This window comes from Panicum virgatum, chromosome 7K (assembly GCF_016808335.1).
Source record: "Panicum virgatum strain AP13 chromosome 7K, P.virgatum_v5, whole genome shotgun sequence".
Lineage (NCBI taxonomy): Eukaryota > Viridiplantae > Streptophyta > Magnoliopsida > Poales > Poaceae > Panicum > Panicum virgatum.
This window is the reverse complement of record NC_053142.1, coordinates 9,606,810-9,629,564: the sequence shown is the minus strand read 5'-3', so window position 1 is coordinate 9,629,564 and position 22,755 is coordinate 9,606,810. Positions and strand designations below refer to the sequence as shown.

Below are 22,755 nucleotides of genomic sequence, written 5' to 3'. Positions count from 1 at the left end.
CTAGCTTAAAAGCCTAGTTGCATGGGAAGAGTACCCAATCCCAGGTGCTGTTAGGGATAATAATACCATTTGTGGCTCCTACACCATACCCGAACAGGGGGGCTTCACAAGACTCGCCGTTAGGCATGATGGATGGACAGGGCTATCACGACACCTGCCACCTACCCCGCAATATTGTGGGATACAGTTGCACTTGATGGAATTCATTATACCTAGGCACCATGCCTGCGCATAAGAAAACTGACTTGATTCCCTCAGGACTCTCACCCTTCAGATGAACGAGCTAAGAACCAAGCCAAGCCAAAGGCACACCAAACCAATGCAATTGCATAGATTTCTTAGTCCTAACCACATGAATATATAACTCATGAAAGCATAAAGCTTGATGAAGTATACTAACAAAGTAGCATAAACAAACTCTGAATAAAAGATAAGATCTAGACAAATAGGATACAAAATCATACCCAAGGCCAATGATGAACAAGGACCTCAAGATGGATTGATCACGATTAATGTTCTTGATGCTTGGCTCCTCTAATCCTAGATCTACAAGTTACAATGAGAGAACTAGAGAGAGGCTTTAACTGATGTGTGGTGTGTAGAATTAGGGGGGTACCCCTACTTATACAGCTCCTAGAGGTCAGTCCGAGGGATGCTAAGGATGGAAGTAGTCGGTACCGCCTTCTGGAACCGCCAATTAACCGCCTTGCAAAGGCAGTGGCCGTGGGGCGACAACCAGTGGCCGGTTGGCCCCTGGATCGGCTGGCCCCACTTGGCCGTCCCACAGTCCCATCTTTCTCGTGTCGGTTGTGTACAGGGCCCACATCTTCAGTGTATGTGCGATAGGTTGGTTTGAGCCCGTACCCCTCTATTATGTGGGTCCCTTCTCCATTTCCAGAATTTCATGACGGGATTTCCTGTGGACTTGTTGCTCGTTTTCTCTCAAATGCAGACTTGTGTTCCTGGAATCAACAAAATTTGAAATACAAGTGGAACCAGGTTAATCTAGGCCAAATAGGCTAGTAAGGTAGTTGTTTTCCTGAGAAGTTGATGATAAATTTCAATACTTAAGGACTGTCAACAAAGGGTGCAGCCTCTGCGATACCTCTGAGTACTTCCACACTGGTGCCCACTTCACCTCTTCCACCTGAGTCGTGTCCTCATTAGCGTGCTTCCTTGCCGCTGGGACATTGGAGGGCGCCTAGTTGCCCTCGGAGGCCTCCGTCACCACGGCGCTGTGAGGCTTTATCACGTACACATAGGCATCCTCGTCCTCTATACCCGTGTCCTCTGGTGAAGTGTCACCGACATCAAAGTCAGTCGAGGGCTCCGGTTCAAGTTCATCCTACACAGCATCGCAATTCGCAATCCACCCCCATCCGAATGTGACACGCAATCTCCTAGTCCCTCCTGAACTTCTCTTGGGCCTTCTTCTCCTTCTTCTTTTTCTTGGTCTGGGCGGCTTGCTTGGCTGCACCTTCTGCCCCCCTCAGGAGGTACGAGTGGGACTGGGGATGACTGAGCCCCTGAAAGTCAAGCAATGTCAAGGCGATTGAGCCCCTGAAAGCCAAAGAGGGGAAAAAGGCAAAACTTACTAAGTTCGGAGAGTGATCCTTGTCAAAGGCCGCAGGACCCCTAACTACTTCCTAAAACCCTATCTTGTGGACCATGTCAAGCCATGACCACACCTTGTCGTCGGTCACCGCCACCAGCAACATACGGTCGGGGTCCGTGAGGCTGGTGTACTCCCAAATCCTGGTTGTCCTCTCGGCCAGCGAGGTGACTCGACGAGAGTAGAGGGAGCCGCACCCCATCAAGGCCCTTCCCATTCGATTCTTCAGCGACTCCTCAAGGACCTCCTCATTGTTCTTCCCCGTGGTGGGGACACCCCATGACTAGCTGGGCCTCTTCACTGGACGCACCCCCATGTATGCTGGGAACGGCTTCTCCACCGGGTTCTTGATATAGAACCACTCCTCATACCACCCCTCGTACCACCCCCTATTCGAGTCGGTGGAGGTGTACTCTGGGTAGTCTCCGAACCGGCCACCTCTCTGTTGAAGAGCAAAGCCACCGACTGGTGCAAGCTCAACATCTCGTTTCACTGATAGGCCACACCCATAGAAAAAGCCCTGGAACAGATTTGCGTGAGGATCTATTCCAAGGAAGGCCTTGCAGAGCATGATGAAGCCAGCGATGTACAACACTGCGTTCGGGTTGAGGTGCTACAGCTCCAGCTCCCACTTGTTGAGTAGCCGCGCAAGAACAGATGCGTAGGGTGCTCGAGCCCGCGCTCATAGAACGCAAAGAAGGTGACAACCTCGCGGGCGTTGGGCTGCGGATGCTCAAGCTCTGCTGAGGGAGCCCTCCAATGTGCCACCTCCTTCAACGGCAAGAATCCCTTGTCAGCAAAGTCCTGCAACTGCTTCTCCATCATGGTCGATGGCCACCAGTTTGACATCGCAATTGCAGGTGAAGTAGAGAGAGATGTGGCTGTGGTGGCGGCAAGGGAATGAGGAAGCAAGGAAGATTACAGCAGCTAGTGCGCGGAGCAACCAAGGAAGAGGGGCTGAGAACTTTTCAGTCGCCCCTTTTTAACGGGCGCCTTGGGGAAGCTCAACCGACATGACATGGCACAAAGAGTGGGGGCCCACCATGACCGTGGTGTGGGCGCAAAAAATAGGGCAACGCTCTACCTCCGTAGGGTAAGTTCCAATGAATCCCTTCCCTGGTCAATAATTGCACTCAACTACTCGATTTATAAGATATGTTAACATCCAAACAAAAAACAGCAAGGCCGTTAAGTGTACTAATGGATCCCGACTTGGGAGCCCGACCGACCCAAGTTCGAAGGCCGATCCGCGGAGGACTCGAGGCCGCCTTGCATCAAACAGGACTAGGAGAGACAACACAGATGAGCCCCAGCAGCCTACGCCTGACCTGGTCAAGGAGCAAGCTGGGTCATCTTGACCATCTCGTCTGATTTGGACCTCGAGCAATGCCCACAAAATAGCCATCAAGGAGAGGCCAACGTGCCACCTGAGTCGGTCAGATGACTCAGGCATCTGCCAGGAGGTGGGTGGTAGAGCGATGGAATGCCACCTGAGGGCTATGCCAACCCCATCATGAACAACAGACCTAGATTCCACTCGGACGCTCGAATTTTGCACAGGCACACCTGTTAGGAGCTCACCAAGCTCGAGTGATGTTAGCTCAACCCCTCGCCATGTGTACATGCACATTATCACCAACCTGGTTGCCCTTCCCTGAAACGAAGGTGCAGAAGCTCCGGTTGCCACATTTCCACTCGGAAAGAACAAACCCGACCGATCCCATGGTCGACCGTAACAAAAGAAGGGACACTCTAGGATAAACATGCTTTATTCCCAGAAACAAAGATTACAAAGTATAGTCAGCCCGGCTGTTACAAGGTACAAAAAACTGTTACCACCACAAAGGCGGTAACACGGACAGTCCTAAGGGAGGCCTGCTACAAGTGTGGGAAGAAGAGGAGGCATCACGACCTCGCAAGTCTTCTTGCACCACCTCCCTCAAGGACCTTCCAGCAAGCAGTCCATCTGCCACCGACTGAACTCATGCGCCGCCATGAACAGCAACGTTGAGTTCCTACCTGTTCCCATCTCCAGCTATCCCTGAGAAACAAGGTCGCTCACGGGGTGAACTTTAGCTTAAGAACGCGGGGAAACAGAAGCCACATGAGGCCCAACCGGCCCTCATGGGTACACACCACAATAGACAGGGACAAGGAGTTCCTACCCGTTTCCGGTCCCTACCAGTGGAAGCACTGACACATCCTTCCCTTGGAGCTGCTTGTTGGCATCTCTTAATGTCATTACTAGGATCATCCCAAGCAACGGCACCAGAAATGCATAACACATTTCTTAACGTCATTACAAGGTTTTAAATGCCTAGCAATGAAGCTAACAGATGACTATGGTATGCCTTAACTCAATTAGATATGTATCCGCAAGCATACAGATATACCATTCTAGCATTTCACACATGGAGTATTCCAAGGCATCGTTATTTATTTTATCCCAAAGGATGGTAGGATGGCAATTGTTACTCTCATAGCATAGCACTAAGAAATAAATAAGATCATCGATCATAGTCATAAGAAATACAGGGGTTAATCAAGATAAAAATATGATAAGGATAATGGGTAATGTGACACACACATGTCAAAGCAAATCTCAACAAGATAAAGAATAAACAAATAGAACAAAGGTTAGTAGGAGCAAGACTACAAAGAATGTCCTTAATTAGGATCTATCTGGATAGCAATGGTCAAACATACACATGGTTCAAGACTAGAATAGAGCCTAATTGCATGGGGAGAATACCCAATCCCATGTGCTGTTAGGGATCAAGTATCATTTGTGGCTCCTTTGCCATATCCGAACAGGGGGGACTTCACAAGACTCGCCATTAGGCACGACAGATGAACAGGGCTGTCACGACACCTGCCACCAACCCTACAATACTGTGGGATACGTTTGTAAAAGATAGAATTCATTATACCCAGGCACCGTGCCTGCGTATAGGAAAACTAACTTGATTCCCCCAGGACTCTCACCCTTCGGATGAACGAGCTAAGAACCAAGCCAAGCAAAAGGCACACCAAACCAATGCAAAAGCATAGATTTCTTAGTCCTAAGCACATGAATATATAACCCAAGAAAGCATAAGTAATCATGAAGTATGCTAATAAAGTAGCATAAACATCATAAACAATCTATGAATAAAAGATAAGATCCAGACAAATAGGATACAAAGTCATACCCAAGGCCGATGATGAAGAAAGACCTCAAGATGGCTTGATCACGATGAATGTTCTTGAACTTCGCTCCTCTAACCCTAGAACTACAAGTTACAATGAGAGAACTGGAGAGAGGCTTCAACTGATGTGTGGTGTGTAGAATGAGGGGGGTACCCCTGCTTATATAGCCCCTAGAGGTCGGTTCGAGGGGTCCTTAGAGTGGTAGGTGCTTCCACCGCCTCTTGGAACCGCCATACAACCGCCTCGACAAGGCGGTGCATCTGGGCCCACTGCAAGTGGCCGGCCGACCACAGGGATCAGTTGGCCCCACCTGGCAGCAGCCCAAGCCCCCCTTCCTTGAGCCCGTATTCCTCTGTTATGTGGGTCCCTTCTCCATTTCTAGAATTTCATGATGGGATTTCCTGTGTACTTGTTCCTCATTTTCTCTCAAATGCATACTTGTGTTCCTAAAATTATCAAAACACAAAATACAAGTGGAACCAAGTCAACCTAAACAAAATATGCTAGTAAGGTAGTAGTTTTCTTGAGAAATTGACGATAAATTTCAGGACTTAAGGACCGTCAACACTGATGCAGCCCCCACAGCCACCTAAGGGGCCTAGGAAAGCTACATAAATAGCCAGGCAGGGATGGTGACCGGCATATGCACACGCTCCCCTTGATCATTCAAGTAGAACGCTTGGAGGATCGAGGGTGAGAGAAGCCAGAGCACTCCTCGGCTCCTGCAGGTCATCCCCTGCCACTCGCAAGCATTCTTCTAGAACCAAATGCTGAGGGAATCGTTAACGCCATCTAGCAAGCACACTCAGGCTAAGAAAAGCTCGATTATGTGAAGCTGGACTCGCTTGAAAAACAAAGCCCTAGAGGCCTCTATTTAGAGCCAACCGGGTGCCTTCCCGCTCCGCGAGCCAATCTCGCTACGTGGCATACAGTCCGACCTCAAAAGGCTAAAAACCCTCATGAGGGAAACAACGACGGAATCCCTCTACTGCGAACCAATGTGATGACCCTGGGCTAGCCTCGAGATTCTGACTCTCCAGGCAGCAGAGGCTCCTCCATTGCATTGATTAACTGGCAGATGGGCGAACCCCTTGGACCCATGGTCGAAAGAGGGAAACCTGGCCAGGTTCAGTGCCTCACCACAGCCAAAGCAAGACAGGACCACAGCCAAAGCAAGACAGGACGACCATTAATTATGGCTTAGGCATCCCACAACAAAAGAACAATACCTTCACAATTAAACAAATCATAAAGATGCTCGAGGGCCTCCGATGGGTACAAGGACCCGGGGTTCGTCGAAGGCCATCTAGCTCAGATAAACCCCGAGAACAGGAGCAGTGGATAAGGACGCACATAGCGGTCAACTTGCCATACAGGCCGACCACGCCCTCCACACGGGGGTTACAATACCCCTCGCTGCCATGGCAGCGAGGCACTGCTTCACATAACCTTCCACGCAAGCTGATAGAGCACGCCGTCATCATCGTGAGGCGACGGACACACCTTCATTATGACTGAATGACCGGGCATAACACCATGGACGGAGCAAGACCGTCGTACTGTACCTAACGATGTAGGCTTACAGCTCCGACTAATGGAGCACGACAACCGACTGATGGAGCACGACAACAGAGATGGAACGAGGTGGCCATGCCAGGACCAAGTATATGGATGGTGGCCGACCCGTAACCCCGATTAACGGAGTTGGTGGCTCCGACTCGTAAAGTACGGGGCCCTCTCTCTCTCTCTCTCTCTCTCTAGTCCCTCTATAAGGAGGCCCCTTGGACCATAAAAGGGAGGGTCAACCACCTAGGCAGGGGATCAGATGGAACTTCATTGAACATCCTCTAGTACTCTCACAGACATCTTACATTCATGAGCTTGTAACTCCCAAAACCCTCTCAAGCACCTAGGCTCAAGCAATATATTTGATCGACCCCCAACTGGATGTAGAGCATGTCACCAGAACAAGTATAAATATTGAGTCATTGTGAGCTAGGCCATCTCCGGTCAGGACACAGGGCACATGCTATGAGTAGATCTTAGTTGCCGCCATTTCCAGGACCGACACGTGGTACATCAGTGCTGCTAACATTTTTCTTTGAAGCTTAGTAGTTTATTGGTTACCTATTGCCAAATCAATAATATTATGTAGGCAATTTAGTAACATTATTGTATATGATTGCTACTAGTGCTTTTTAAATTAAAGCATAGTAGTTTATTGTCTACGCCTAGCCAATTTAGTAATATGATATAGGCAATTTAGTAATATCCTTGTGCATTACCATTGCTAGCAAATTTTTTTAGCAATTTACTGGTTAGCCCTAGACAATTTGGTAATATAATGTAGGAAATTTATCAATACCACTGTTAGTACTATTTTGTTAAATGCTTCTTTGTCTAGAAGCAACTTAGTATGGTGTCGAAATTTGTATGATTAAAATGTCTAATGCTGATTCTTTATTGGTTTAGTTTTAGCATTGGTTATGATTGCAAAATATTGTAATTATTCTCGTGATTATGATGAACCGATACTTCAGAACCAATACGCTAAAGTATGATATTTGATAATCGGTAGGATACATTGCAAGTATATTAATAATATTCAATAGGCAACATTTTGGTATATGAACTAAGCTCTTTAGATGGCCATTGGAAATAGTTGCTCATGTGCTGAATTTTTATGTACTAATTTTTTGTTTCGATTTGCATGGTTCGTTGCTATGATTTAGAGTCTTCTTATAATTGGTTCTCGCAAGCATTGCTCATTGATGTTGCTGTTGCACGGCAGGTTAACTTCTTTGTTGCTTATCATTTATTTGGGTACAACCTTTCTATTAACTACTTTTTCCTTAAATGCTGGTTTATTGTAAATTTAGTCTATGTTGACAACAATCTACTTGGCTGATACTTCTTTATGTCACATTAGGGAATCCATGGCAGGCACAACAAGCAAATCATACATTTTTACTATAGCATTTTTGTGTTTTGGTTCCAGCATTATCATGTATTTTTCATTTTAGCTTATTGAATCAATTTTGTAAGCAACTCATGCTAAATAAACATGCAAATTAGTTATTTTAGTTAGAAACTTTTTATTTTTTTTAGCAATTTGTGTATTTTGATGAGCTGTCATTTTTTCTATTGATTCAATTACACCTCTGTTTTATTCATCAGATCATCACTTGGTAGTAGTGAAGTTACGGCTCAACCATGATTTGATTCGCGTGCAACTTAGTATTAGTTGTAGTAGCTCCAATATTCTATTTGTTAAATATATCAGCATATGCAATCATGACTTGTATAGTGGTATTTTAAAACTTTGTGAATGTTTACAATTTAGATGGGTGAAAATGCCTTTGTTTATGTTATACTTTGCTTTTAGTTTTTTAGAACTTTGCTTATGGCATTAAGTTGAGGGCCAGTACTTAGACGGCGGAAAAAAAATGTCCAGAAGCGGGCAAATTAGGAGGACAATGATATGTTGTTGGTTTTGGTGCGAACTTGCCAGTGTTTTTCTTCTGATTTGCTAGCTTTTTTCCAGAAATGGAATGTGGTCCTTCCAATTTTGCTTCATTCTAAAAATGGAAGGGCCGTATGATCGGCCTAATTTATAGGCCCCTTGGGTAATGTGTGGCCCCGATGAACATACTGCGGTCTTGTTTGATTTGGTAGCACAAACTACCGTAGCTAACTTTGACCATTAATTAGGGTATTAAATAAAAACAGTTTACAAAACTAACTCCACAATCCTTGCGCTACTTCACGAGACGAATCTAATGAGGTCTTTGACCGCATAATTAGAGGATGGTTACTGTAGCATCACTGTAGCCAATCATGGTGGAACTTGTCTCATTAAATTCGTCTCGAAAAGTTGCACCCATCTGTGAAAAAGTTTTGCAAATAAACTTCGTTTAGTACTTCATGCATACAAAATTCTGTTGTGCTAGGAAGTAGCGCAACGGAATAAAATGGGCCTGCATATGGTAGTAATCAAAACCAACAGATCTTGAATAGCTTTATTATTTGATTTACAAAGCAAGATTAATCTTAGCGGCAACAATATTAGCAACACGACTGCCACTTACCACACATGTGAATAAAAAAAATAAGAAAACAAAAGCTGTGGAGTAGTGATTAATTAAATGGCAATCAGCAACAGGAAACACAATGCAATCTTCATTGTCCGTCAAACATTATCATCACCGATGATGGGCGCCACCGCTGCCGCCAATGTCGCTGCCTTTGTGGCCGCGGTTGCCTGTGCTTGTTTCCTGTCCCCCTCCGGCTCATTTTCCATCCCAGTGAGCTCTTGAAGGTCTCCTTGTTCTGCTTTTTTCATGTCCGTAGCCGACGTCGATGCCGTTGTGGCAACCAGCGGGGCAGCTGCTTGTGCTAGTTTTGTCGTGTCCCCTCCCTGCTCCGTCGTCCCCGTCGGTGCTGGCTTCATGTCTTTCGTGTCCCCTCCCTGTCCCTTCTTCGCTGGTACTCCTCCTTTCTTTGTTTCCTTTGCTGGTTTGACTGCTATCTCCTCCGATATAGGCTTTACTAGACCTCCCACGTCCCCTTCCACGGGCAGCCCTGGCCTCTGCATTTTCTCCGGCATGGTCTCCATCCCCATGTAGGACAGGAGCCAGACGTAGGAAAGGTACTCACCTCCCTTGCCTAGGCTCTTGGCGTGCAGGTACCCTCGGCATCTGCCCGCGGAGAAGCAGAGCATCTCCACCCAAACGCCCTGGATCACTGCCCACATCTTGTCATCCCCGGCCTTCTTGGCTCTGATCATGAGCTGCTTCTCCTTCACCTTCTCCGTCTTCCTCTCCACCTCCTCCTTTTCTCTTTTCTGCTCCTCTGTGAGATTCGGCTCCTCCTCCTTTTCTCTTTTCGGCTCCTCTGTGAGCGTCGGCTCCTCTTTATCCTCCTCCTCCTCCTCCTTGGTTTCCTTCTGCTGCGCTGCCACCTTCCTGGCCAGTTCCATGAGCTCATGGGCGAGCTCCCAGGCTCTGTGAACAAGATCATCAGAGCCGATGGTGCTCTTCACCTTCTGGATGATCTACCGCGCCATCTCGTCCTTGATTTTCGGTGGCGATTCAATCATCGTCTCCGCTGGCTCCAGCTCAACCACGTACCCTGACGGCTCGAGCTCATTGTACGCCGCCGTGAAGTGGCTGCCCCTGGCGCCGGGCACCAGCATCTCCGGGTTGACGAACAGCAGGTACAACATGTAGTTGGACATCACCCTGCTGTGGCGGGTGGCGTCGCTGCCGGTGCCCACGTGCTCGAAGTAGCAGAACTCCGTGGCGAGGTGCCAGAGGAGGACGCTCTCGTCCAACGGCTGGCGCAGGCTCGATTTGACCGCCTCCATCTCAGACATCTCTTGGCACTTCTCCCTCTCGAGCGTCCGCTGGCCGCGGCTGTCGTTGAACCGGTGGTAGGCTCCCACCGTAATCACCGCCACAATATCGTAATCCCACTCGCCGTCGCCGGTGGTGATGTCCCGCCACTCCCACTCCCACTCGATCTCGGGCATGGCCTCGTTCATGTACTCCTTCCACCCGCGGGCGACATGGTCGTAGACGAGCTTGGTGATGCTGGCGGAAGGCTCGGGGGCCTCCGTGCACCAGAGCCGGTCGAGCTGGTCCTTGCACCCCAGCCGGGACGCCAGGCTCCAGAAGCTCCGGTAGTTCTTGTTGCGGGCTAGGTACCCGATGAGGTTGTACTGGGAGATCTGGTCGTCGAGCGACGGCAGGCCGAAACCGAGAACGAAGCAGGCCGAGATGAACTCCAGGGAGGCGGTGCAGCACAGCAGGACGTAGGTGACGACGACGTCGTCGTGGTTGTACGTGTTCCGGTGGCTCTCCTGGAAGAGTCCGATGACTGCGAAGGTCAGCAGCACGGCGGCGGCGCGCAGCAGGCCGCCGAGGCTCCGCCGCTAGTGAAGCTTGGTGTAGAGGCGGTCGAACGCCTTGGAGAGGGACGAGCGCACCAGGCCGTGCGCCGCCTCTCTCGCCCCGCTTGGCGCCATGGTCTCCTGCAGGTTCTTGAGCCGGACGAAGTAGGGGTGGCCGACGTCGACGAAGAGGTGGTAGGGCTCGTCGCCAAGTTTGTCTTTGAAGTCCTCGGCGAGGAGCGTGTCCGCCAAGTCCTGGACGCTCTTCGCTGCCTCTTGCACGTACTTGTCGAGTGAAAGGATGTCCTTTCGCACCATGTCTTTGTCAAGGGTTGCTTCAAGCCGTGAATCGGGGGTGGTCATGATGGTGGTGACGGTCGCGTTCTTGAGAGCCCATGGCTTCTCCAGGCATTTGAGGATCCCGAGGACGAAGAGCAGGATCGCTGCTTGCAGCAATCTCCTGTCGTCTGACCACCACGACTTGCGGAAAACGTAGATGGCGACGGTGATCTGAGACATGCATGCATGGTCACTGTTAGGAATGTTTGTTTTGGACGTCCGTGGAGCTGATCTTTATTGTTTTACAGTAAAAAATCAGAGTCTCTAAAAAGCCTTGTCGTGACTTTCAGATGGGTTTGGTAATTTGTTCACAGAACCTACGGAGTACTCATTTACCCATAAATTTTTTGGATCAGAATCCCATGACGACAAGTTCAAAATTATGTTAAACATGCTCCTCGAGTATGCAATAACGGTTTTCTTGGAAATTTCATTCAATATATATTTTTAATAATAATGGATACCAACATTTCTTTTTAGATAAGTGCCAAAATAGTGTAGAAAATTAAATATATTTTTAGATACATTACTAAAGTTACTTCAGTTATCATTTCGTAATGAGGGGGAAAAATGAGAATTGTGACCGATGAAAAAAATGGAGACAGGGAAACAATAAGAGTTATTTTGAAAAGGAAAAAATCCATTTTTGACAATCCAACTATCGTGTGGGTTTGATTTCGACCATCGAGCTCCAAAATCAGGAATCTTTGACCATGGTACTATCAAAACTGTTTATATTTGATCATCCGGTTGTTTTGAAGGGTGGTTTCACCGACGTGGACTACAGATGGCAGTGGGCCCACATGTCAACCATTTTTCCTCTCTTCTCTTTCCTCTTTCTCTCTTTCTTCCTTCTCTCTGCTCCGGCGCTCTCAGCTGCCGACGAGCTCTTCTTGGCTCCCTGCGCAACAGGGGCACGTCCTCTCAGCTCCACGCGTGCAGCACCAGCCGCACAGCAGCATGGCAGCCTTGATGCCGGTGCACGGCCTCGCCTCGCTGCAGAACCCGCTGAACACCGGGCGCAGGGGCTCGCCGCAGAACCCGCAGAGGCAGGCCTCACCAGTGGGGGGGTGGACCGGGTATGTTAGAGCAGCAGGCCAGCAACATATATATATATATATATATATATATATATAATTTATTATGGTACAAGTGGCCTCTTAGTATCAATAGCAGCAACACTAAATTAAAAAAGGAAAACATGTATTTTTCATCCTTCAAGTATTGTGAAAGTGTGGTTTTCATCTCTAATGTTATAATTGGTGCAAATCAACCCCTTAATTAACTAAACTGGTGCACTAATCATCCCCACCTAGATTTAATAACTATTCAATGCCCACTTACAACTGTTTAAGCGATCTAACCATCTGACTTATATATATGTCATATATTGACAATCCATGTTGTTGTACAATTGTTAACACAGACACCATATTTTTTTTAACAACTATGTACTTCATTCATCTTTATTTTGTTCATTTTACGAGCCACAAACATTTATTGTTATGAAATTTTTGTGTTAACATAATTATTAATTATGTTTGCTTGAGTATTGTTTGATTCACTTATTGTTTTTTCTGTAAAGGTAAACAAAAAAATATATGTTTATGCTAAATTTTTTAGAAATTACTATAAATTGATTGTCCAATAAAATTTAAGTTTAATGACAAAATCATATACAATTAAACCTGTGGTGGTCTGACATTATGTGACCCAAAGATGTCTATGTTGCGTCTAAGCCGCAATTATGTAATGTTAAACCATTTTTATACCAAGACAGGATGATTAGTGCACTGGTTTAAATAGTTAAAGGGTTAATTTGCACCAATTAAAACATAAGGGATGAAAGTCACACTCTTGCAATACTTGAGGGATGAAAAATACACTTTTCCATTAAAAAAATACTTCAACAACTAGATATATTTTTAATTTGACTGAACGACAAAAATGTATGTGGTATGCCAGATCCGCAGATCACGAATATAACATGGCTGCCGCACTAACCTGAGATACCGAAATCAATAGGTGTCTTCTCCAATTGTCATTGTCCTCGATGCTGTAGGCTGTTATGCCGTCCTGCCCCCCGAGGTGCATGAGGAGGATGGGAGCCCACAGCGTGTCTATATGCGTGTCCATGGCCACTTCGTCCTTGTGGAGGTTGAAGAGGGTGGCTAGGGCATATATGACCACGGCGTCGCAGCCCAAGTAGGCCAGCCAGATTAGGGACCTGAACCAATGTGGGATGCGGCGCTTGCGGAGGAGGGCCGCGACGAAGAGGAAGTACTGGATGAAGAGGCTGGTTAGAACGAGGAACCGCAGCTGCCAATCCTCCCACCATTGCACAGCTTCTGAGAAACCCATGGGCTCTCAACTCTAGACTCTAGTGGCTTTGCCGGGATACTGATGTCTGTTATAGCTACTGAAGTCTCCATTCCTCTTCAGTAAATATAGCAAGAGCTATCGGCTAGTGCTTGTCCAACACGTATGCATGTCTCTTTATCTTTATATATGGGACACGCCTCCTTTTTGTTTTAGAATATTTCTTTTTTGGGACACAAGGCACTAGCTAGCCGATCGAGCTTTTGAAATAAAGAAGGTTAACGAGGTTTCTGATACACGCTGGTAGGGAAATTTTCAGACACAAGGCGCCAGCCCCGCCAGCAGAAACCAGCAGAAATAGGCACAACTTGTAACAAAAAACAATTGTCCCGCCTTTTTTCTTTTGGCAAAACACACTAAGATGAATATTCTCATATACACATTGAATAATGCTGTCTGTTCATGCAATAAATTTAAGTATAGGCTTTGAATGTTGGCGGGAATATTTCCACCATACACTAGGCAGTTTGCCGAGTGTCCGGTGGTTTGCCGAGTGCCACACAAAAAATACTCGGCAAAAAAATATACTCGGCAAAAATTGTGTTTGCCGAGTGCCAAAAAAAACACTTGGCAAAGAATACTCAGACACACTTGCAAAGAAAAATACTCGGCAAACAAGCAAGTTTGCCAAGTGTTTTTTTTTTTTTTTGCATTGCCGGAAACACTCGGCAAAGACCTTGTTTGCCGAGTACTAGAGCAAAAGCACTCGGCAAAGAGAAATTCAAAGCATATTTTAAAGTATTTGTAAATTAATTCAAATTAAAAAGTTTTCAACTACAAAGTTGTATAACTTCTCAGGACGTACAACTTTTATTTAGGTCGTTTCTTCATTCGACAAAGCGATAATAACGTTGTTCACAAAATGTACATCTCTTCATATAGTTTCATGAAACAAGAAGAGAGATATATAAGATTTGTGAACAATATTATTACCACTATGTCGGATGAACAAATGAGCAAAATAAAAGTTGTAGATCATCAGAAGTTATACAACTTTGTAGTTGAATACTTTTAATTTGAATTAATTTTGCTAATGAAATATGTTTGAATTTCTCAAATTTGAAATTTGAATTTTTCAAATGACCTCGGATGGATTAACAGTCAAAATGAGAGTTGTGGATCACAATAAGTTATGAAACTTTGTAGTTGACAACTTTTTATTTGAAATCATCTTGTCAATGAAAACTAAGTTTGAATTTCTCGAATTTGAAATTCAAATTTTGTAAACGACCTCGGATGGATAAACTATCAAAATGAAAGTTGCAGATCTCGAAAAGTTATGAAACTTTGTAGTTGACAACTTTATAATTGGAATTCGTTTAGGGCCTCGAACAAGCAATTTACACTCGGTTTAATATAATATGTGGGGAATCAAAATGGATTACAGACACAAGTGAGACTGTGATGTAGTGGTAGAGGAGGTTACGCGCAAGGGAGAGGTCACGGGTTGAATCCCGCCGGCCATGTTTTCTCACTACTACAAAATTCTATTTTGCGAGGCACTTAAAAAAGGCCTCGGAGGCGGGCACATTAAAAAATCATCTCGGTTAATGCCTTCGATTAACCGAGGCGGTCATTTTTTATTAACCGAGGCGGTTGTTGAAAACCATCTCGCAAAATCAATTAACTGAGGCGGACAGACTTAACACGTCCGCCTCGGTTAATAGTACTATTTTCCGAGGCGGACATACTTAACATGTCCGCCTCGGTTAATAGAAAAGCCCAAATGAGCCCATATGAGTCCAGTTCTACCGAGCTTATATAAATTGGGGAGATAGGGTTTCCCTTCATTCACCCTCCACCTCCCTTCTCTCTCCCACCCAAGCTGGCGGCGCACCTCCCCTTCCCCTTCCCCCCCTCTCTCTCTCCCCTCCCTCCCTCCCCCTCCCCTCCCGCGCCGGTCTCACGCACGGCGGCGCTGGCCTCCGGTGGGCTCAGCCGAGGCGGACCCGACCGTGGCAGGGTGGATCCGCGGCAGCGGCGGCGGCCTTGAGCTAGGGGCGCGAGGCTACGGCGGAAGCGGGCCGGGCAGTGGCGGATCCGAGCGGGGGGCCCGAGACGGTGGCAGGCTTCGGCGAGGAAACCCCGAGCGGGGGGCCCGAGGCGGCAGCGCCGGCGGCCCCAAGCGGGGGGCCCAAGACGGCGGCGGCGGCCCCAAGCGGGGGGCCCAAGACGGCGGCGGCGGCCCCAAGCGGGGGGGGGGGGGGGCTGAGGTGGTCGAGGCGGCCTTCTGTCTCTCTCCCTCCCCTCCTGTGTGGCCGGTGGGGGAGCGGCCCGTGGCGGGGGCGGGGGCGGCACGGCCTCCACTGTGGGGAGGCCGGATCCAGGGCCGGCAAGGCCGGATCCGGCGCCCGCCATGCGGATCTGGTGGCAGGGCGGCGATGCTGCCTCGTCGGTCTTGGCGGCGCGGTGTGGTGGCGCGGATCCGGCGGAGGAGCACCGGAGCGCGGGGCTGCTGCCCGCGGATGGGCTCGGCAGGCCTGTCCACGGGCTTTCCATATTTTTGTTTTTTTATTTGATTAACCGAGGCGGGCACCAAACCACCTCGGTAAATGCCATATTTACCGTGGCGTTTGGTCCGAGGCGGTTGTGGTCGCCCGCCTCGGAAAACCCATTTCAACCGCCTTGGAAAATGAATTTTGTAGTAGTGTCTATTCGCATTTTGCTGAGTGTTTTGTCTTGCCAAGTGTCAGTCTGACACAGTAAACTCTTTGCCGAGTACCCAACAAAAAGCACTAGGCAAACAGCGCTTTGCCGTCACCTGGTTTGCTGAGTGAGCTTTGCCGTGGGTGGCACACGGCAAAACCTTTGCCATGTGCATTTAGGGCCAAACTAGTGGTTTCCGGTAGTGACAAGAAATCTCATTAGCTAAGTTATACTCAGTTTACTTGTTCCACAGAAAGTTAATATGCTAATAAAGGAAACCATGGTGATTATCAATGCAAGCAACCGATGGAATACTTTTGTTGAGATGCCACAGATACACCTAGAATAACTAACTTTTCCTTCATTGAGAAAAAGAATAACTAGCTTTAGCATAAGTGCTTGTCACACTGCACAAGTAATTCGATCCACCTGCAGCCATAGTGGAATATATTCTAAAATTGAAAGGATGCCTCGAAATCTTTGCCTGCATTGGGAACGGATGCATTCGTGTCATCGAAACCATAAAGCCAAATCCCACTTCTCTCTAGCGGAGAGTACAATCACAAATGTTAGAAACTGTGTAAATTATCCTGATTTTATCAAATTACCAGTTTGCCACCAATTGCCTACTCAATAATCTCGGCAGTCTCAAGCGATGTCTAAAAGATCAATACACATACCTCACTAACAGAATTTGATCATCGTCACACACATTGCGTAACCATAGACTATAGGTGCAAACGGATCGGATACGGACGGATATTGCCAACACCATATTTGTTTTCATATTTCCTTTCAGAATCGGATCGGACACGGATACCTGTCGGATACAGATATGAATACGGATAAGTCCGGTCACAAATACAAATAAATACAAATCGAATACGGTATGAGACGGATACGGACAATATCGCTACCGAATATTTGCTCGGATATACTGAGTAAAAGCGACAACCATATATATCACACTTGTTGTAATTGATTTTCGACTCCAAACCTAAAATCTAATTAAGTTGTGTTGAAGAATCAAATTATAGATGACATAGCATTACCAAGTCACTTCACTAACCATTCTAAAAAAATACATTGGGGTTCATAAAAAATAAAACATCTATTATGACCAACAAATTGTTGATAGAATTAAATTTTAGTTCTTAAAATGAAAAAATAGAAATAAATAATATCCAAATAATTTTGAATGATGCATCATTAGATAAATTATATTTCCATAAAAATTTTGGTACTAGTTTTATATTTTTGTAATTTGAAATGAATTAGTATAAATTTATAGAGATTAAACCATATTTTTGTTATTGTATATATTAGATATAATATAACTATCCGTATCCGAACTAACTATCCGGATTATTGGACCAGATATCCGATATCCGACAGATAATGCTCTTACTATATCTGAATCCGCTATCCGGATTCATATCCAATATCGGAGAAAATATCCGGATATCCGACAAATCTATCCGAATCACTATTCGACCCTCTTCGGTCCGCACCCCTACCATAGACCGTCAGACATCCATTACAAAAGCAGATTCAAGATTGTATCGTAGTACATGGAGTTTGCCGTAGAAGGTTTCATCGCTCTCATATGTGGCATTAGATAAACAGACAAGAGAACAATTAAGAAAGATAAAACAAAACCATGTTAATGCACAACCTAACAAGAGAATAATTTAGAAATATAAACCAAATTCATATTAACAAAAACCACCAAGATCCCCTCGACACTCCAGTACTCTATGTTATTACAGCAACATGAAGATATCTTTATTATTTTTACAAACTGTGTGGAAAAACTCATAAAGTGCAGCTAATCCCATCCCCTTGAAGCCAAGCATCTACTTAAGTACCTACAAAGATAAAAGGGGTTTGCTTAAAAAAAAACAAACATAAAGGGGTTAAGAATAAATCTAAGCAACCAAACTACTTGAACAAGTCCATTATACATTAATTTTAACATGGGACGTGACAGTAAAGATAAAGTCAGATATTTTATAAACGTTATCCTCATATGTAATAAACAAATGAATCAAAAACACTTATGAAATAGTGGATTTTTATTAGTGGTGGACCATGCTATGGTTTGCCACTAAAAATCTGTTTATAGCTAGCTTACTTGGCCGAAGTTACTTTGTGGTGCCTAAAGGGTATGACTAGGTTTATTTTTTCTATTTTTAAGCTGTTTTCGTTCTTTTCAATATTTTGATTTTTATAAACAATTTTTAGAGGCAGGACATGACATGTTCTTTCCCCATAAATGCATTCTTTATTATTACGTACGAAAAGCAGGTTCAGGCCACGTGATCACGGCCCTACAAATGTTTCTTTTTATTAATGATTTTGAATCAGGAAGAACATTTAAACTATCGTGTTCACAATTGTCGGTGTGCAAACACCTATCACAAGGAACCACTGGGCCCCTTTTAGAGATTCGGCCAGAGGATGTGTCGAGCCTATTGCAAAAAGGAATGAGAGCTATATGAGTTGAACATGGCTGGGACGATGGTTTAATACCAGACGTCCTGTATGGAATGTGTGCGTGTATTGATCTTATTCTCTCCCCCCCTATGCTGGAGCGAGTTCACTACATATTTATAGTCCAAGGCGGCATGGTTACCGCCTTAGATGGGAAAGGAATCTCATTGCAGTGGTGGATCCTCTTTCCTGTGTGAATGTATCCGGTTACGTCATGCCTGACGTCACCCATGCCATGTGTTCCCTATGCATCCCCGAAGAGCCGTCCAGGGGGTCTCTCATTGTTTCTTGCCGCTTATCCTTTTGGGAACTATGCCCATCGGGTTCCATAGCGGAGAACTCTGGTCGGACGCCGTTTTCATGTACAGAGGGTCAACAAGGACCAACTTGCCATCGTCTGTGGGCAGGTCCTGACACAGTCACATTATTCTTGGGTCCCGCACTACATCATGGCGTGCTACGGTAACCAATCGTGGCCGCCTTCCTGCTGGCTCTGGCGATGTCTCATTGTCACAATGTTGTCCCATTGCCACGCCTTATCCTACACATGTCCCGCATGACGGTACGTAATAATGATGTTCTTAAGAGGACCCAACGACGGTGGCAGGATGCATTAATGGACATTGTCATACTCCTCTACTGGTCAAGGAGTCGTCGCTAGAATCGAGCCTCTTCTGGAATACTTGGGGGGGGGGGGGGGCTGGTGGCTACTGCTTAGGGCCACCTCACCATTTTGGGCCGGGCCTACTGTTGTTGTTCTATTGGGCTTCTCATGCTTACTAACTCTCTGAACAACTGCACCGACGTTCACCAATATATAGCGTCGGTTCATCCGGTGTATAGATTTTGCCTCAGCTGCTGAGTTCATTGCACCGACGTATTCAACTTTCCTGGCGTCGGTTCAACCGGTGTTACCAAAACTCCCAGACGTGCTCCAAGTCAATGCACCGACGTATGTAATTTTCTTAGCGTCGGATTAACCGGTGATACTAAAATATCTGTCTTGATTGTTTTGACTTGGTTTCTTCATGGTCTCTTCAATCTTCGAATCCTTTGGACCGAAGAGGTTTCAGGGCGCTGCCCTGAGACCCGCGAGGGGCGGCTCCCCTCGACCCCCGTCCGCTAACCGGGTAGCGGAACCCTCTTTGTCATCACTTGAACCTAAAAGTCTGAGAATGGTCATCTTAACAATTATATTAGTCCAAGTATTGTGTGTGTCATCAATCGCCAAAACATTATATTGAAATATGGCATGAGAGGTCATTTTCGCTACATTCTCCCCTTTTTTGGTGATTGATGACAACACAACCAAAACAAGCAAGATGAATTGCAAGAATATGAAATTGATACCAATTTGAAAAGTTAGAAACTACTTAACTTGCTCGGATGACATTCCAATGCTCATTTTAAAAGCCACCGGCATTTGATTAGCCCATAGGATGAAATGATTCCGGCTTGATAGCAATTGTGAAACAATGGCTTGTGGCCAATGTAAGACAATTGTGTGGTTTGAACCATATGAGCAATGAAAATTTTGTACCTTAGTCCATGGGATCATCAAATTGCACTTCTCCCCCAATTGACTAAGTACCTCCCCCTATCACCATGCATCCTTTTGCATTGCATTTTCCATTCCTCCCCCTTGCTAATGGCATCCTTGCTTGCTTTTAGGATACATTTCTCCCCTTTGTCATCAAACACCTAAAAGCTTCATAACCACTAGCAACATAGAGCATTAGTAACAAAATGAATTAACTTGGTGAGAGGTGTTTTACCTAGCCATGCCTCCCTATATCATTTATCTCTTTAACCTTTGGGAGTTATGGCTTGGTCTTCTTTCCTTGTCCAATCTTTCTTGATCAATTGATACCAATTGTAAGGTTAATTGCAATGTGTATCATCTTGATATCGAAGGATTGAGTGTATTACCATATGGACTAAGGGAGTGTGACTACAACAAAAATTACTTTGAAAGCATGTTAGTCACAAAAACACAAGTTATAGAGTTAGCTCCCCCTAAATGTGTGCAATAGTGTTTGAATCACCTAACCAAATGTATGCACTTGTATTTCACATAGTGGGGATCAAACTCTATAACTTGAAAAACATGGCACCAATTGAAATAACATACCTTTGTTGAATTTGAGATACCACTTGTAGGATTTTATTTTTGGAAGGTGGTACCATTTTGAAGTGCATGTGCCATGCAAGAGTGGTGCATTTCACACCAAGATTAAGCTCATGTAGAATGCTTCAAGAATAATTATTAGTACAAGCAAACTACCATATGAAATTTCTAGGAAAGCATATCAAATAAAAGATACCGATTGTAAAGTTAAGATTATGCATTCCTAGAGAGGCATTGAGCTACAATGATGCATGAAGGATATCAAATGAAATTGAGATCATACTTTTACCTTGCTCATTACCTCATATGTAGGGGAGGGGAATTTGGTTCACTAATCTTTAATCCGTAACTTGGCTTTACTTCATCTTTGCATGATGCATCCCTACTCATGCATCCCAAACCTTGTCAAGCCTCCAAATTCCCAATTGCACTTGTTTGGTGCTTAAGTCTTAGGGACCCAAACCTTTTGAGAGCCATCCATGGTATGATTAATATCCTTGGGCACCCAAATAGGCCGGTTCCATCCGTATGTTCTCCACCACATGACATGAGCCACCACCTTGCCATTCTTCTTCTTCTCAAGTATGTAGTGGTTGCTCTTTTGCTTGTTCTTGTGGGTGGGCTTGGTGTACATGTATGAAGTCTTCAAGTATGGAGATGTGTTTTTCTTGATCTCCTTAGCCTTCTTGTGTCCCTTCTTGCTCTTGTTCAAGTTCTTGGGCTTGCCATTTTCTTTGCCCTTTGCTTGGCCCTCTTTTTCTTTGCATTGGTAGGACTTGTAGCCTTCTTTGTGACATTTGAAGCAAACCACGGTTTCTCCCTTCTCAAGCTTCTTCACACCCGCGGAGGTGTTATCTTGAGAAGGTTGGGCTTGCTCTTGAGTGTACTTTCCTTTGAGCTGCCTCAAGTCCGTCATTAGCCTTTCTACCTCTTGTTTAAGCTCATCATTTTCCTTAGCAATGAGATCATCACACGTTTCTACAATCACATTCTCATTGCAAGGGGTTAGATCACAAGAGGTAGACACATCTATCTTGACAATGGGGATAGCACAAGGAATATTGCAAGAAAAAGATTTATCCGATGATGATTCACTTTTAGATTCAAGACTCTCATATTTCATTTTAAGTTCTTTATGCTCATTGTCTAACAAATTGAATTTGTTTAGCAAGTTCTCATATCTTGAGACAAATGAAGCATGAAGTTTTTCTTTAACCTTGAGAGTTTTGATTTTTTTCATTTTGTTTAGTGAGATATTCTTGTTGATTATGGAGAAGTGTTATCATCTCACTAATTTCATCGGTTTCAACATCGGATTCATCATTTGAGGAGGAATCATCACTTACATCGTTATTACCTAGTGTCATAAGACACATGGGTGGTGGTGATAATCTCCGAGGGCAATGGGTGGTGGAGCTCTAGGCATTTTTCTTGTGACTTGAGCTTTCACCACTTTTCTTGGGCTTGTAGATGGCGGAGAGAGCTTCGGGTCTTGACTTGTTCTTTTTTTTCGCCATCTTCTGCATCCCAACCGCACTCCCTCTAATGAGTGTTTTGTACCCAAGCTCATAGAGCTCATGTACATGCTCGGCAATCTTGTGGTGGTGGTATAGCACGGCCCTTGGATATTTGTAACACCCGGTTTATAAAAGGACATAAACCGAGCAATCATATACCTGTCAGGATCAAGTCACACGTATATACAACAGAATAAACAGTATATGACAGCATATATCACGTAAAAAGACATAATAAAGCGAATACGAATGTATTTATTACATTAATGACAAAAATGTCTGATACAACGGAAGCGAAGTACAAATACGATAAAAACTCTCCGAAGCTGAGCAGGGCGCCATAGGGACGTCGACTGGGAGACGAACGCCTAGAAGTCCTCGTAGTCCTGGTAGCGCTGAGCGAACTCCCTCACATCGGCAGGAACTGAGCAGCAGTAGAGTATCTAAGAGGAAAAAGTAGAGAAGAGGCAAGAGTGAGTACACAACTTGTACTCAACAAGTATAACACAAACTATGAGGCTCTAAGGTTGGCTGACTCAACTGCATTAGCTTTTAAGTGTTG

At 45.4% G+C, this 22,755-nt stretch overlaps 3 protein-coding genes across 3 annotated transcripts; all 3 read right to left on the bottom strand.

The window, feature by feature from the left end:
* Positions 1-8,801: 8,801 nt before the first annotated feature.
* LOC120642873 lies at positions 8,802-10,942 on the bottom strand. Its single transcript, XM_039919473.1, has one exon. The coding sequence runs from the start codon at positions 10,341-10,343 to the stop codon at positions 9,855-9,857; it is 489 nt and encodes a 162-aa protein (XP_039775407.1). The 5' UTR covers positions 10,344-10,942; the 3' UTR covers positions 8,802-9,854.
* LOC120639903 lies at positions 10,700-11,210 on the bottom strand. The gene has a single exon (XM_039915826.1). It carries the CDS (start codon positions 11,208-11,210, stop codon positions 10,734-10,736), a length of 477 nt encoding a protein of 158 aa, XP_039771760.1. The 3' UTR covers positions 10,700-10,733.
* Positions 11,211-11,902: 692 nt separating this feature from the next.
* Positions 11,903-13,418, bottom strand: LOC120639902. The gene is made up of 2 exons (XM_039915825.1): positions 13,035-13,418; positions 11,903-12,085 (listed from the first exon to the last, which is right to left on the bottom strand). The coding sequence occupies exons 1-2, from the start codon at positions 13,389-13,391 to the stop codon at positions 11,903-11,905; spliced, it is 540 nt and encodes a 179-aa protein (XP_039771759.1). The 5' UTR covers positions 13,392-13,418.
* Between the last annotated feature and the right edge of the window lie 9,337 nt (positions 13,419-22,755).

What these genes read in the sequence shown, in the direction of transcription:
- LOC120639902 (XM_039915825.1), bottom strand. Translation starts at nt 13,391, where the DNA reads ATGGGTTTCTCAGAAGCTGTGCAATGGTGGGAGGATTGGCAGCTGCGG. An exon ending in TATTGATTTCGGTATCTCAG is followed by an intron (nt 12,086 to 13,034) that starts GTTAGTGCGGCA and finishes CCCACTGGTGAG; the next exon opens with GCCTGCCTCTGCGGGTTCTG.
- LOC120639903 (XM_039915826.1), bottom strand. Translation starts at nt 11,210, where the DNA reads ATGTCTCAGATCACCGTCGCCATCTACGTTTTCCGCAAGTCGTGGTGG.
- LOC120642873 (XM_039919473.1), bottom strand. Translation starts at nt 10,343, where the DNA reads ATGAACGAGGCCATGCCCGAGATCGAGTGGGAGTGGGAGTGGCGGGAC.